At 45.5% G+C, this 17,282-nt stretch overlaps 1 protein-coding gene across 1 annotated transcript in view; it reads left to right on the top strand.

Annotated features, from left to right (window-relative positions):
- Positions 1–941: 941 nt before the first annotated feature.
- The window catches only part of LOC118413602 (latent-transforming growth factor beta-binding protein 1-like), a gene marked incomplete at its 5' end in the record, with an annotated part of 28,774 nt that continues 12,433 nt past the window's right edge, over positions 942–17,282 (top strand). Inside the window, 13 exon segments of the mRNA XM_035817132.1 lie at positions 942–1,270; positions 1,941–2,014; positions 4,468–5,148; positions 7,798–8,028; positions 8,457–8,516; positions 9,796–9,921; positions 11,086–11,238; positions 11,635–11,736; positions 14,186–14,317; positions 15,013–15,147; positions 15,596–15,727; positions 16,097–16,231; positions 16,777–16,902. Coding sequence (XP_035673025.1) covers positions 1,050–1,270; positions 1,941–2,014; positions 4,468–5,148; positions 7,798–8,028; positions 8,457–8,516; positions 9,796–9,921; positions 11,086–11,238; positions 11,635–11,736; positions 14,186–14,317; positions 15,013–15,147; positions 15,596–15,727; positions 16,097–16,231; positions 16,777–16,902 — 2,308 coding nt within the window.

Here is a 17,282-nt window from a genome sequence, read left to right as displayed (position 1 = left end):
TGAAATAATCTCCGCTGGAAAAATCGTGTCATCGCCTTGGATTGCTCACCTTCCATTGCTGACCTCAGTGCCTGGTGGGAGTCAGCAGGAAATTTTTATTTTATCTGTGGTACACACACATGAGGCACACTGTTTGTGGGAGTAGTTATGACTAGAACCAGGAAGTCCACACTTTAATAGCTGTGACAGTACCAGTTAAGACGGTCAGACTCAACCTTTCGTGAGAGGGGGTCATCAACTTGAGTTACGACGATTCCTTTTGGGTCAGGCAGGATATCAGCGATAAACTATTTTGGCGTGGGGAAGATTTAGGCTCATGCTCTCTGAAGAAGACACGCGCCGTGTACAGAGAGTATTTCAACATGCAAGCAGCCTGAATCTTTGATACAATGACGAAAGAAGGGCTGGGACCGTAACATTTGCGCATAAGCAAAATGCGATCCTTTTCCCAGAGGCTGACGGCTGGTTGGCCCGCCACGCGTCGTGCAGCGTGACATAAGAAATTCGACCCCTTTTGTAGGGAGGGGGCGTGTTGGTATATCGATATAGCCTATAGTTCCGAAGCTGTGTATGTTTCTGACAACAGCTAGTGCGGAATGTACAGTCAAAGTTGGAGACATGTTTTCAGGCATTAACTGGTGCGGACGGCTTGCGTGCGGCGGACACCCTGCTGCCTGTTATGCGCAAGCCAATCATGTATCAGGGTGGTTGAGGTCAAAGCGAAGTTAATTTTGCCATTGGTTGGGCCATTCCTGGTCCATATTTAACTGGTTCTCCGAGCACGTTCTGTGGTGGATTCGGACCGTATTTCCTGCTAGGTCGCTGCCGTTGTGGTCGGAACAAATCAAAGCGGACTGTGACTGTACGCTCTCTCATTAGTCAACTTGCGTGGCCGAAGGGTCACAGACCCTCTCTCTCTGAGTCTCTCTCTGTCTCTAAAGCTTCCATCCACACGCGGGGTAGGAGACGGTTGTTGGGGGTGTTTGAGTCACGTGGGAGGGCTTGTTTCCGAAAGACGTCCACAGACACGAGGGTGACCGCCGGAGGACATGGATCTCAGAACACTTGCTCCCGTCTTCTTCTTCGTTGTTTGCATCGGAAACGTCCAGAGTAGCGGATACTCTTCCTCTAGGAGAAATACCTACAGCGGGTCGATTCCAGCCGGTTTCAGGGTGCGTTATGTCGCACGGGGCACTGCCGGACAGAACCCATCCACTAGTCAACAACGGCATAGTGGAGGCAAGGATAGACAGGCATGGCAACTGAGAGGGTACGTACGGAGTGAATTGTGTTGTCTACAAATTACTTATGGTTATTGGCAGCCATATTGTCTATGTGGGAACCGTGCTATACCTAAAACCACCACATCAACGATGTATATATTAGCGATTTTCTTAGACTTAAACTAATCTCTCAGTAGCATTCCCCACCTTATTTTCCCCGGAAGACTCAATGTAGGTCGCAAAAGGGGTCAGTGAGTGTTTTGTTAAGGTGACATCTAGTCGAGGGTCTGGGCAAAGTTGAAAGGTGCAGGACCAGTTACATGCCAGTCGTGACATGTTGATGGAGAACATTAGCTATCAGAGCTGATCTGATTGTTGTCGGGAGATAACCCTTGACTTGGTATAACTCAGTTGTCGTACAGGTTGTAGGGATAAGACCAACCCACGATGGCTGTCACATAGAAATTATTGTAGCACCGCAAGAGTGGCTACACTTCAACGTAGCATCAGACTATGCCATGTTTAATTTGGCACACGCTCTGACCAGAGATACTGATCCACCGTTGAGACAACACAACCGTCGGTTATTGTTAGTCTTTTCAACAAGTCGCGACTCAAAAGCTATTAGTCACTCATCGCGTCTGCCCAGGTTTTTCAGTGCCTTTGACTGGGTCGCCTTTTGTCATTTGTAAACTAAACGCCTGGCTTTTTTTCCAGACCCAACGTCTGTTCCCCCAATAGATGTTGCCCTGGATGGAAGATCAACACATCGACTCGTACATGCACAACACGTAAGTGGTCTCCCTTGCCTCTTTGTTTGCCCTCGAGTCTTCAGTACGAAGTGGTGACTCTTTGTGATTTCGATGGGAACTGTGTTCAGGTTAACCGTCCCTAGCCCACAGTTTGACATCTCCTGTGGAGAAGGGGGACCTGTGAGTTCATGGTTCATGTAAGTTTGCTCCCCCAGCCGACGGTACCAGGGGAGTCGGTACGAGAATGTACCGGCCAAGGCTTGGGAGGATGCCGGTCTAGTCAGACTGTAAACATGCGGCATGCGACTGCAGCTTTAGTCATGGATATTGTGAGTCATGTAACTTGTATGTGAAAGGAATGCACACGCGGGTGGCAAGGAGCTCTGTATCGCCGCACTGTCGTGTGCAATTTGACGTTGATCGTCGACTCGAAACCCCCCAAACTACTCTCGTCTTGTAAACATTAGCCTTTCGTGACAACCCTGAATCCGACCAGATCACTAACGACTATTCTGTTGGACAAAGTCGCCCACTAGGGGGAGTATAGGAACCCTTATTGTCATCTTGTATATCAAGAATGAGTATCGCGTTTCGTCTATATGCATAGAAAATACGCATAAATCACGACGGCCGACTGTCTGGCGGAGACGATGTGACGTAAGCATTGCTAAGCCGGTTTGAAACATGAACGTCCACTTGGCATTAGATCAACTGAAAATTATAGCTCTCTGTAAAGTAAGGACGAATGCTTTGCTTTTTTTTCTATCAAGGATGATAACCGGGTTCGATGGATACACTATGGTAAGGAATGATCTAACAACTGTAAGTAAAACTGACAGGCCATTCTCGGTGTGTTGCTTGGACACGGAATATCATAAACGCCAGCTTAAGCTCCAAAGTTACTGTATAGCCCATAGGACACTTGTCGCCAATTTCAGTGTAGGTATCATATAACATATTTGCCGTCTATTCATAACGGAGTGCCTTGTTGATAAGGCAAAATATATCTCTATGTGACGACCTAAATAGGCTTTCCAATTGTTAAATAAAACGTCAAACTAACATTTAACTGCTTTTGAAACGATGCAATTTCTAACCCAACCAACCACGTTCACGGGAAAATTTGCTGTTGCACTTTTGTACAAAGACGAGCATTCACCCTAACATGCACGTAGTGGTCTAGAAGAAGAAAAAAATCTTGTTTGGTTTGGTGAAGTCGCAAATATGGCAATATTGCACCCGGTCGACTCTAAACCACAGCGTTTCCGTCAGCCAGCGACTAGGGTGATGTCATGCGTGGGCATCGGAGAGAAAAACATGATGAGTAATGTTTTCTTTTCAATTGTGGCTGTCCCCGAAACAGACGGTGTTTTGAATTCTGCACATAAGGGACATGCTAACAACAAACCAGAGGACGGCTAACACGAGAAGGCCTGGCGTTAGGCCAGGGCAGGGCCGTCAGGAGGGATTCCGAGGAGTCTTTTTTCTTCGCAACAAGCGTGTCTGGCTGTTATATGTTTGGATTCGGTAAACAAAGTTAGAAAAGGTCAAGATTTACATCATCTAAGTAGGAACCAGAGGGCAACCTTTTACCAGACAGAATGTCCAAACATCGTTTCTACTATGCTCGTTCTTCGCCACTTGAGGTCACATCTTAACGTTTAGCGTAAGGTCTGAGATATGGATTTGGCTCTTGATCTAGAATATGCGCGGATATGAGAGTTTCAGTTTGCCTCGTCGTTTGTTCCACATGCAGGACAGAAAGTCTTGGGCTACCCTATCACACAGAGACGACGGTTTACACTATCCTATCTTTGTCGAAGGTTTTTATCTTCCATATTTACGGCAGGAAGCCCATATAAGCAAAGAGATAAATCAGACGGTCAAGGGTGCTGCAGCTCCTGTGCTATTTCTTGCCCGACCACTGACCTTTCGCCGGTTATTCATAAACCATTCAGACCAACTGTCACGTTTAGGCGAGGAGGTACACCACGCTTTGCGCTGATGTTATGTTTTTACGCGTGTCGCAGTAGGTTGCGTAGCGGGATAGACAGACAGAGCCGTCGTTGGATAAAGACATCTGCTATCAGATTTCTGGCTTATTGCCAACACTAGGGATTTTCCGTGTGCTTCTCACAACAACAAAGAGCATGTGTCTCCGACTTTTGACACGGAAAGCTGCCTGCTAGGCAGTATATGCGACATGACTTGAAGTTAGCGCGCTTCTAAGAAAGTGCTGTTTGGTCAATGTTGACTAACACAGAAAGAAAGCAAACTTCAATGACAACGGCACGAATGTTACTGTTCATTACGATATTGTGCGATATCCCATTGTTGAAAGCAACATTTGTTCCTAAACCCAACACGCAGACTATATTAATTTGATAAGTCTGCTTGTCAGCTAAGACGTTAGCGATAGTGCTACTTATAGAGTATCTAGAAGTATGTGGAATGACCGGTAAAAGATTGCTCTTTCATTTCTTTCTATACAGCAAGATGTGCGTTCAAGTGTTTACATGGAGGGATCTGTGTGCGTCCCAACCGCTGCAGCTGCCAGAGCGGGTACCGAGGAGTGGCGTGCCACATCGCGCCTCGGTCCTACGGCAAGTCGACGGGCAGAACAGGTTCATCACCCGACGGGCAGAGACCGACAGGTACGGCGGAGGACCGAACCCTTGGGCCGGTCCAACCAAAGAGGCGAGGCGACGGGTTCGAAGCACAGGCGTACACTTCAACGGGAGGTCGGCAGCTGTACTCTGTCGGTCGCCAGAGACAAACTGTCTCTTTAGGATCGAATGGCCAAATAACCCACTTACAAGAAGGCCAAGGGCGTCAACGGATCACCCTGACACCGGGTCAGTCAGTGTCGTTTGTCGGGGGAGAAAGTCACCGAGTCGTCAGTGCGACAGCCGGGCAGTCTGTACCTTTGCGTCCGGGACAAAAAGTCACGATTGTCGGTCTGACTAACAGGCAGGGTTTGTCTGGCAGTGGGGCGAGGTCCGGTACGCGGGAGAACGAGGACCAGCGAAGTGGAGTCAGAGTATCGCAGATAGTGGGAACAGGTGGCAGGCAGCAAACAGTGACCCTCCCGGACGGACGGACGGTGTCGCTGGCCGGGTTCAGGGTGTCGTCACCAGGAGGCGTGGCGCTTCCCATGGCAGCACAAGTCGGGGGTAAGGTTCATCATTTCCAGTCTAACCATTAGATTGCCTTTTAATGGTTTGCAGTTGACGGTAATGGCTTGAATCTGCATTAACCCAGCAATGAAGTTTGCCGTTACGACCCGGTCACATACCCCGTACGATCGTCGTACGATCGTAAATTCATGATGTTATTGGGAGAGTGTCATGCACGTGCCACTCATATTTACGAGGCTGGAGAGTGTCGTGTACGGGCCGCGATCAAAATCGTACGACGACCTTCATCTACGATGTATGTGACCGCGTCTTAACTATGTACAAGTACATCAGTCAGGAAGACATACCAGAGTAATATGATAGCTGTTAATAGTTTTGTTGAATCCTAAATTTCCATGAATTAGTTTTCTAGCAGAGCGTATCCGTAGTAGAAAGAGTGGTTTCGACAGGGCCAAAATTCTGCTCGCATCATCAAGTAGGAAGATGTTCTTCAACAGCCTACTACAGTTAATCGCAAGGCAAAGTTTTGTCCGTTTGAGTTCAGTCGACTGAGAATAAGTGGCCCGTAGGAGTAAGGACTGTAGCTTGCAATAACTTCTCCGTTTCATCTCGTTAGAAGAGCGACGAAACCCTTAATAGTGGCTTTCCTCGTAAATATGATTCTGCCCGGGGAGTGTAACTGCCGGTTAAGCGCTGTCCTTCAGCAGTGACGCCGGGTCTGGCATCAATCCCGCGCGTGCCGCAGGATCCTCTAGGTAAACAAGAGCCTCGGAGAGGATCCTAAATTGTCTTCAGAGATGGATGATAGTCAGCTTACAAAAACACCTTCTGTCCCGAGTAAACTGCCCCCAGTGCCGGTTCGCATTAACCTGGTTATCTTGAACTAGTGTGCAAGCTTTTACAGATTGCACCATGGAGAATCTATCCTCACTTGATCATGTTCCGCCCAGACAATAATGCGTTCTTTGGCGTTACCCTGTGTCTCTTGTGCATACCTGTGAACGACTGTGCTCTGGACAAGCCATTTATCAACCCGAACACAAATTGAATTATGATGGCAGAGATAGGCTGAGGGCAGGTGAACTGATATTGTGAAGTTACTTTGGCGGGTAGTCGTTGCGGTCAGAAACGATTCCAACCAATCCAAGTGATAGCCGTTGACAGGAGCAGCCAGACTGCTGCATGTGTAGGTGACTGGTATACACAGTATCGCCAAGAAAAACTAGGGGAATGCCCCCTCCTGTATAAGACCTTTCGACTTTTATCTCCTGGTATCACCGAAATTCTCGAGAGACTCATGAATGCACGTCGTAAAGGAAAATGAAACTCTGTCTCGTTGCCAAAGGCAGCAAAGTAGGCGGGAGAATTGGAACGGCTCTCCGTGTCTGAGTCAGATCAGGTCTTTATGGCCCGTGAAACTGTAGAGGTCTGGCGTGATTAAATATTACAAGCGAATGCCTGCAGTAACGTTGAACTCAAACCTGTCCCGCGAGAATGTCTATTAAGAACGGCTGATTTGAACTGAAACTTTGTAATGTTAACGTTAATGTTTTCGGGTAATATTATTGCTGAGTCACCGACGCCCGGCCGGGCAGTTTGCGGGAACCAGGAGTATGGTATAAAATACAACAAAACATACTAAACGTAACGAAAGTAGTCATGGGCATAATCAATGTATATTTTTTCATATATTAAACATGGCAAATTTATTTTTCGCTCAACAGCCTTAACGACCCGGCACCGGGTTGGAAATGTGACCCTAGCACAATTACTCTTCACAATTTACCTCGACAGTATATCAAACATAGACCACATGGACTGCGTTCTCGTGTTCCGTCTGAGGTTGACCTTCGCAGTGCCCGACAGACGCAGGAACGAGGGGTCAGGGGAAGTTGTTCTTCGCCATGTCTACTCTAGTTCATCCCAGTAGACTAACCTACAGGTGTTGTTTAAAAAAATAAAGCTCTTACCAACAAGGTTTCGACCAGACCTCTGATCCTTCTCGGGTCGAATTGACCCGAAGCCTATGTCACATGACCTGAACGGAAGTGTGACGTTGACAACGTGTCAAAGGTGCCAGGCAGTCGGTATCGACCCCCGTCTCTCTTTTGCTGACGTCCAATGGGCAATAATGTATATGGCCTGAGGAGGAATATTTTCTACAATGTCTTCTAGAGACCATCTAGAAGTTCGGGCCCATCGACCATCCCTCAACAGAGACGGGGCCGACACCGACTGCCGGGGACCTTTGGTCCATTCAGGTCACGTGACATTGGCTTCGGGGCACTTATTGAACGCTTTACTTTGAGTATTGATATAGCATGCTTAAACACTTTTTTACCATGTCGATTACCGTCACCGATGAAACATCATACGAATACGAATTCTGTGGTTGAGAGTTGTTCGACGAGGTTACCTACTGGTCTTGATTAGATTTAAAAGTCGTCTGCGCTAGCCGACTATAAATTTTGAAAATAAAAGTCGGAAAAAGTCATATTCTACTCAGAGGATGCAATCAGAGGCCGGTAAATTGGAGCTAGAATAGGGCAGATGTCAGGCTACTCCCAACCCAACACAGGACCGACCTTGTTTGGGGGCTAGTCACGGGGAGCAAAGTCGTGGAAAGTTTTTGAATGTGTGACAGGGGCTTAAAACTCAATATTCAATGCTATATCTTTACCTTAGGCTCCGGCCTTCTCGGCAAACAGTCCACGGACCCCCTGGCTGGAGAGGGGTCCTTGTCCGGAGTGACCGTGGTGGGACAGCAGAACGTACGCGGGATGTGTTACGGAGACATCAAGGGTCGGCAGTGCGTGGACCCTCTCGGGGGCAAGGCCAGGGTGACGCAGGCGGAATGCTGCAAGACCTTCGGCAAAGGCTGGGGAGACTCCTGCTTCATGTGCCCACATATGTTAGGTAATGTTTGGGTTGTAGCTTTTACACGTTTGGACGCGGTCACGTTCGTCGTGCGATCGTCGCACGAACGTCGCAAGCTGCAGGAATTCTTGGGATAGTCGTACAAACGTCGTCGAAAACCTCTGCCTACTTCTTGTTACGGAAGAAGCTGTCTTAGTTCATTGTCAGCGGTTCACTCTGTCTCAGCTTGAATGCAAATTCTACAACATTAAAATCGTGCCACGGTCTACGCCGTAACGTTTCGTGCTGGAAATTGTTGAACCGCTGCTGTCAAACATGATATCAATAGTAACCTACGATTCACCATTCTGCAATAAAACTAGCTGAGTCGTCATTGTTTAATCAACAATAACGACTCAGCTAGATTACTGATGAACCTTTCTGATTGAGTTATTTATATTGAAGTGGAACATCTTTATTCTCGGCAGGACAAGTTGACGGTTGTCCAGCAGGACACCAGAGGAACCAGACAACAGGGGGCTGCGCTGGTAAGTCTTTCACAGTCTTCCCCAATCCGAGTGGTATGCAGGAGATACCGAGACGAATCTATCAACTTTATTGGCCGAAAGATAAGGCCTTTATTCACATTTCATACCTTGACTTAAAACTGTTTTAGTGGCAAGTCTATAAATTTGTCAGGCTATCCGGTTGGTCCGGGAAAGCAGGACGAATCGTCCGGAAAGGAACGAGTGGTAAGGGACAGTTGTTTGGGAACCACTTGAGGACCACCAACGAGCACAGATTCAAAGCTATAACATCCGCTCCGATGTTATTGTTTTGCCTATACTGTGTAGCAGAAGCCGAGATAGGACTCGCGTCAATATGTCACTGTGTGTGAGATAAAGGGTCATAAAATGTGCCATAGTTCACGGCTGTGGTTTGTTTCCTTCAACAAGAGCAGAGAGTGGAAAGGAAAGTACTTCTGAGGTATGGGGTGTGTGAGGTATGTGTACACAGGTGAAGCGTGAGGTGAGTCCAAAGTGTGTCAACAACGAATGTGGGTTTCCACAAGACTAACAGCGCTGGCTGAAAAATTGTAAAACTCCCCTAGATAGGGAGAATAATTTTCCAGGGGAGGCTGGCCACCACCGCTATCATTTACGAGCGCAGTTAGATACAATTCTTACCACGGACTCACTCTTAATGTCAATTATTCACCTTACAGTCAAACTTTATTTGTACAACTTTTGTGACCACTTTTGGGTGTGTCCTTTTTCCCATCAACACAAGTGTTAATAATCCTGTTTATTGTGACCACCTGTCCACAAAGACAAGATTCTATAGGCCCCTTGAGTGGTCTCCTTGGGCAACTGTATTTTTTTTTTGCCGAATTCTACTATCCGTAACACATCAGGAAGGTCTGGTAGGGATAAGGATCGGTCACAAAAAATCACACTCGTAGAACTCTGTAGCTTTTTACGTTCCAGTTTGTGGAGGTGGCACCGTGGCCAAGGTGTTAATGTCGAATGTACATGAATACACGACCTCACCACAACACCGCGAATACGCGTTCTAATATAGGGTTAACGTTACTGAGTGCTTTAGGCAAACTAGTCATAACTTTCATTACTCTTCAGTCACTTTCGCCCTGTTGCTTGAAATTAGCCTTCGAATAAGAACTTGCAATAAACTTATTACTACAAAATTGTTTCAACTGCGAACTGAAAACACAGCGAAAATCTCCAATACCATGCCATGGCAAGGCGAAATGAACTCCCGTGAAAAACATATACGGATCCTAGTCTGACTTAATTGGATTATTTTCAGATATTGACGAATGCAAGGCGTTCCCGGGTTTATGTGAGAACGGACGGTGTACCAACAACCCAGGAAGCTTCCACTGCAGCTGCCGTGTGGGCTACATGTTGGACGCCACTGGCACCAGATGTATCGGTATGTTACTTCTGTTCTTTATTTTAGTTGGCTAATTATGTAACATGGCCTACTGTAGCACTGAGGATAAAACGCCCAGCGGGGGCCTAGCGTACTTACAAACCTGGTTGTACTTAGCATCGACCGTGGCCAAGGACACAGATGTATACACAACAACATCATTGGTTCTACCCTGATTCTATGATAAAAGTCCTGATTCATTGAACGTCCGGAAAGACTTGAAGATGCTGTTATAGAACGGTTTTATCGTCATTTCTTGTAGTTTTGTGTCACTTTGCTCTGATAGATAAAGCTAGCACAAACACCTGTCTCATAATCCGCTTTGCTAACAAAGAGGCGAACAAGTTGCAGATGTCGTCAAAAATGGAAACCATTAACTCAATAGAACTTTAGTCATGCACAAGATAACGACGGGATGTTAAGCATTGTGTCAGAAATATACTAGAAGATATCGGAGTTTTTTCTTGAAACGATTTTAAGTGGTCCATCGTGGCAGTCCTTCAATGAAAGCAAGTTGCATAAAATTGATAAAGGTTTATGTTATCAAAGATGCCATATGTGGCATGGTTACAGGATGTAAGGTTGCATGGTTGGGTCAGGGCCTAACACAAGGGCACTGAAGAACAACATATCTCAGGGCGTCAAAGTAATCATGGTCAAAAGAACAACATATCTCAGGGCGTCAAAATAATCATGATCAAAACTCGTTTATACTAAGAGTACGAGCTCAAGATGGCAGCAAAATCAGTACCCAACCTTCTAGTCAGAAACGCAGAAGAAGAATATATATTGTGTGACAATTGTAATAGCAACGTGTGCATGCATGGTAGTTAAGCTATTGCTGATCGGCAACATTGATACATAGCAGTATTGCTGATAACTATCAATTCTAATGAACTAAATCTACTATTGTGAATATACAGTTATGCATACTAATGCTTTACTATATACATCTCATAAACATTATCTTGACATAAATATGCTGCGCCAGGAAAGTATTACGTTAACATTGTCTCGCTTTTACTTAGAGTTATACATGATAAAGAAAACTTGTTGATTTCTTACGTTAGAAAATTTTCAGTTGTCATGAAAGATCGTCTAAGAGAAAATAGCATATCTTTAATTACACAACTTGGCGCTAGTAACGTTTTTTTTGTACGACAGCGGAGTCACGGGGACGTTGTTACAAAGAGATGACGGACAGAGGGGAGTGTGGTGTAGATCTGACAGGACTCTCCATCACCAAACACGTGTGCTGCTGCACCATCGGGGAAAGCTGGGGACCTCAGTGCGAGAGGTGCCCCGATCCCAACTCACGTGAGTAGAGTTTATCATCTCAGCCGATCACCTATAAGATATGGCAACAACAACGGAACGGTCGAGAACGCTGCACTCGAATAGTGACGTCCATTCCGAGTATACAACTGTATGAATGACATTGTACTTATTGTAATACAACCATAGTTGTCCGCGATACTGATTCATAAACACTGGATTGTCTTTGATAATCTTTCAATAAAAATAAATATCTTTTCCACTGGTTGTTGTGCATCTTTGATTCATATTAGGACTTTGGCAAGCCGGCAAGGAGTTCACAAAAGCCGAAACGACAAAAAGAAATTTTATGAGTGCGCATTACAAGAGGACCTTTGAGGCCATTTACAATTTGCATTTTACTAAATCTTGTTGCGTGTCGTTTTCTGTTCACCTCAGAGAACTTCAAATGGCTGTGCCCTGGAGGCCTGGGCTTTCAGAGGAGGACAGCATACATCGGAGGTGGTGGGCGGACAGACGAACAGACCAGGACAGATCAAGGTAACCACAGCATCTCACGTTTGATTTAGTTTTCTAAGGAGGTTGGAAGAATTATCGTTGTATATACACCTCTCAGGTTGTCCCTTGAGCCCTGTAACTCAACTGGTAGCAGTCGCACTAGCCTCTACTAGCTCCGCGGATCGCTGTACGGGTGGCGCACGGACACCTCTGGCCAGCCGACTCCCCTAGCGTACTATTCCCACTATTTGTCCAATTTCTACTATTTGACCAGCGATCCGCGGAGCCTGGTAGAGGCTACAATCACACAGTTGAGCTGCTGCTTCCTATTCGATGGCGCCCGGGACCACGGTTCAATCCTGTATTAAGCATCTCAGTTGGGGCTGCACACGGCATTCGGAATAGACATAGAATGGGGGTCCCGTGACGGAGATGGGCTAGCAACCCCTCCCTGTGAAAATATACCATGCCACTGAAACAATAACGAAACTTGCTGCCCTGTGTGCCACTACGCACCGCAAGGGTCTGAACCATACACCTATCAACAGCGTATAACGATAATGGGGAAAACACCAAACACCCCTGATAATTGATGACATTAGCGGGGACTACTAAATGTTATTGACAGAAAACCCCTGACATACTTATGTGGTTTCTCCGCCGCCTGAGTGTGGGAATATAAGGATCACTTGACTTTAGGACGTGGGGGCGGAGGTCAGCTACTGGATACGTTACGAAGATTGGGTCGCGGCATAACTTTGCTAACAAGTCTGTCAACATTTCCCTTCCTCCTCGGCACCTCCGCAGACCCTGTGACATTGTCTGCGTCACGGGTTTTGCGCAAATTGTTTCCACGTTGGAACCTGAAGTGATTGAGGCTACCGGAATAGAGTTCGTCTGGAGGACATCGGCGGATGTCAACCCAAGAGTGCACATGCAATTTTGGAGATGACATGGGCCAGTGAAGCGTGTTGATTAATGTTGTCATCTGACGGAACCCACATTACACCACAGGTGTAAGATCAAGCCACAGGAAAGGTTGGGAAGCCTTATGTGGTGACTCATTGTAACGTATTGCAGGTGTTTCCCCCATTGAAACAGCCAATTAGTCAGAACCAAGGACGGTAAGAATACTAGTTTAGACACTTTTAATCTGGAACTTTACTTCTGAACTCTCAAAGTCGAGTCTGGACTATCTATGTTCTTCAGTGTAGAATCGTGGGTGACACTAGAGTGAACCGTTGAGACAAAAACAAGTCCTTTGGTACTGTCTGCCAAACTGCTAGTACAGCCTTTCCTGGCGTCTATCCGACATTTGGATGTACGATGTCGCACGCTGTGGACCAATACTCTTAGATTACTGCTTCCTAATAGGTTTGGCGAGATTGCAAATCGTATTGCCATCGGCCGATTGAAATTCTGCAGCAAGAAAATAGCTGGGTGTAATAGGTGCCATCGAGTCGCTAACACCTTGATGTCAAAATGACAATTCCCTCTAAAGGTCTGTGTGTATGTGTCCAAAACCAAATGAAGTGATTAGAAACACATAAGATAAGACTATTCATAGATAGCTTGATGTAACAATCGTTGTCACCAGGTACTCAAGCTGTGCAGTGACTCTGATTAAGATTGACAGAAGTCTGGCTCCATGTGCACCTCGTTCAGGACATAACAAGGACACACCTGCAGGGTTTCTCATCATTAGGCCCAATAGATCTTGTTAGTTTTAACATGATTATACGACTGCCTTGCACGCTATTCTCACAAGGTCGGAAAAGCGAAATGCTCTTTATTCACAGGTTTATCAACATGGCAGTCATATTACAGCCAAGATGATGTGGCACGTCAAAATGTGACGTATGTAACGCAGCACTACTCAATGTCGTCCGATTTGTTCAAAACGAGTGGATATCAGCTCTTCTACAGAGAACAATGCATAGCCGTACGAGCGTGCATTTATGCTGAGATTTATGTTGACGAATTGTGCAAGCGTGACCTATTTGTAATCACTTGTCAGTTTTACTCTTTCTAAATCGTTCCACTAGCAGACATAGACTCGGCAAATTTTCCACATAAGTGGCTTGCAAATCAAACGCGGTAAAGAAAAACCGGCGGACAATTTTCTAGCAATTTAAAAACGTTAACGAAATACGCAGCGTCAAATTACATATGAATTCCAGAGGTCACCTTCTGTTACCAGTTTCAGATGTTTTACTCTCTTCTATCTTTGGACACACACTTACGTCGTGGCAGAGCTGACTAGTGGTCATACTTTTGTGATTCTTCTTTTTTTATGAAAACGGATTTTTGAAAGAAATTATACACAAAATGGACGACGTCGACATTGGGTAGTGTATGACATATAGTACAGCAACGTGACCAAATATCAAATAAGAAATTTCTTATGGAAACGGTAAGCAATCTAGATGTTGACACTTGTGTTGTAGGTAACGTTGTGTGTTGTGATGTAAGGAGTGTGTTTATCTTCTAGTGGTGGACTTTGACGAGTGTTCTACCATGGTGAACATCTGCCAGTATGGACGATGTTTCAACACCATCGGGTCCTACTACTGCCTCTGCAACCCTGGCTACCGGCTGGAGGGTTCAAGGACGAAATGCGTAGGTGAGAGACACGGATAAAGATTGGAAGTTTCCCAGCATGAAATCTTCCCACAGTCACTCTTTGCCTGATAAACTGTTTCTCATTAGGTTTGGCATTGAAAGGTTACGAGACAGAACCTGGCCAGCCAGTCAGGGGTAATGAGACCAGCTGACATGGTGTTCTCAGAGTGCCAGTTGGCAAGTCAACTAATCCTCGCTGTATATCATTGTAAAACGTTGTTTCTCCTTGTATATTACATTTGATACGGCCCCAGCTCTGTCCTCTTTTAAAGAGACTTTTGCAACAACTGAAATTACCCCAATAAGCGGGCAATGTCGACCCTGGCCAACTTTCATTTTTTTAAATTTTGTAGTGTAACACCATGTATCGGTGTAAGGGCTATATTGCGACCATATGTTCAGGACGTCAATCATGTAATCTGTATCTCTGTTTCATGCTATCTGAGTCTGCCTCAATCTTACCTGTATGACATCAATGAAAAACGGCCGGTAGGCCGATTTGAGTGTTTCACGAATAAACAAATTTAAGACTCAAAGCAATGCTTACAATATGGGCCATTTGGATGTAGCATATAAAAAAATGGGGGCAACAAAATATCTAACTGGCTGAATAAGGGATCTTACTTCACTTCCGTATTTTTCATCTGTACCATGATTTTGAAGAAAGAAAGTTTTATAAGAGTTTCTTGTTTTCAGCGATCCCAACGCGGACGAACTGTGACACTACAATCGGCCTTTGTCCTAACGGGAGATGTATCAACTTCCGCGACTCCTATGTCTGCAACTGTGACTCCGGCTATCAGTATGATCCTCGGGAAAAGACTTGTATCGGTAAGCAAGAAAGCGTCAGAAATATTTCCATCATCCAATAAAATACAATTCCAATTCCAATCGAGGAATTAAAAAAACAAGTTTAATATTTTAAACAAGCGAAATGCATGATGTAAAATTCAATCTAAGAAAGTGTTAAGTTTTTCCGATGGCTTTCGGATGGAATGAGATGAGTTGTGAATGACGTAACCGTTGGTCTTCTTGTTCGGCTAGCGTCAAACTAGGGCCCGGCCGGGCGGTTGGTGGAAACGAAAATAGAGATTTATACATAAAATATGCACACACAAAAATGGCCACGACTGTTCTCTATTCGTCTTGTGTAGTTACGTGTCCTTCAATGTTATATACTACTGCTAGTAATAGTTTTCGTTCCCGAAAGCTGCCCGGCCTAGGCATAGGCCTCACCTGACCTTCACAAATAGTTGCAGAACAGTTTCTTTTGTTGCAGAACGTCCCCGCAGTATCTGCGAAACGATGCTGAACCTGTGCCCGAACGGGAGATGCCGACCCAGTGGGAACAGCTACACGTGCGTGTGCAACCCAGGGTACAAACTGGACCAAGTCAGGAAAACATGTGTTGGTACGACGTGCCATACTAGCCGTACACTATGTCTTTCTTGTACTATGTTACATTGGTGCTGTAGGTCTCAAAATACTTTATGTTTCATAAAGTTGTTAAGGTCACTAAAGCTTCGCTAGCTTTGCAACAGACACTACATGTATCTGTAGCATCTCCACATGTTTAGACGTACAGTACTACTTTTGATTCGTGTATATCTTACGTACGTGATTCTACCTTAAACTATATGTGCAGTGGCTTATCAATTTATCTATTGACATTGAAAAAAAAACTAAAGGCAGTGAAATGCTATTGTTCTTTCACAATGTAACCTCTAAAAAGCAATGTACAGATGTGTACACATGTTTTACTAAATTGAATTTCCTTCAGCGGAGCGCACCGTGAGTGTGTGTGAGAGCAGGCCGGGTGTGTGTAGAAACGGCCGGTGTGTGGACAGCCGCGGCTCGTACCTGTGTATGTGCAATCCTGGGTACAGGCAGGACCTGGGCGGGAGGGCGTGCGCAGGTGAGGTGTACCATTTTTTGTCTAAGCTACCTGTATACCGAACATCATCGTCGATATCGGCCGGTTATATACCGTCGACAAGCTAGTACATGTATCGGGAAACGCGGAAACAAAAACCCAGACACAAAACAGTACCTCCGTTTTTCATGGAAGCAACTAATGAAATAAAGTTGGACAGCTCTTCGTTAAGCCCTTGTCACACGAGCTTCAGTCGTACTTGTTGATCGACAGAAGTTAGCCGCCATAGACCCAAGCGTATTTTTTTTCATTTAAAGGTCTACCCCGTTACATTGGGCGGGGCTTGGTGACCTGCGAACATTGATCTCTAAAAATTGCGTAGTGATCGAGAAAACATTGGGCGTATTGGTACTGCCGATCGCGAAAATTAGTTTAGAATTGCAGACTCGTCGGCCAACTCATTTTTCTTGCTGTGTGGCAAGGACTTCAAGACAAGTCGACTACGGCTGTTGACGTACGTTTTTATTGGTGGTACTCTGTCGTTGTGTTGTCTTCAAACTTATTTTATTTAAAAATGTTATTTGCAGACATCAATGAATGCAGCTACCGGAACGGCAGGTGCCACCACGGCACCTGCGTCAACACGGAGGGGAGCTTCACCTGCAGATGCGACGACGGTTACAAGCTGTCTCCGGACCGTAAGAGCTGTATAGGTAAGTCCTCAAGGTCGAACAGAATAAAACTGCCAAGGTCATCCGCCAAGAAAACTAGAAACGAAGACAAGATGTCGCCTTTAATTCCCCCAGTAAAGACAGCTGGAACAAATCTCAACTTCACCATCAATGGGCGTCAGCTGGGAAATGTGGACTCCTTAAGCCCAGGAAGGTGCCATACAGCCTTCATGCCATTTAGTTGAATTGGAAAAAATGTGTATCCTTTTTGAAAATGTCTCCTATGTCACCTTCTATCTTCATCATCGGTTTTATACTTTTCGACGTAAACCTCGGGTCGATGATCCCATGAACTTTAGGCCGACCATCTAACTACCAAAACACCGTCCACCCAACCACAGTTGCATGACTGGACGATTAAG

This window comes from Branchiostoma floridae, chromosome 1 (assembly GCF_000003815.2).
Source record: "Branchiostoma floridae strain S238N-H82 chromosome 1, Bfl_VNyyK, whole genome shotgun sequence".
NCBI classification, from domain to species: Eukaryota; Metazoa; Chordata; class Leptocardii; order Amphioxiformes; family Branchiostomatidae; genus Branchiostoma; species Branchiostoma floridae.
Note: the sequence above shows the minus strand (reverse complement) of the source record. Positions and strands in the feature narration are given on the sequence as shown.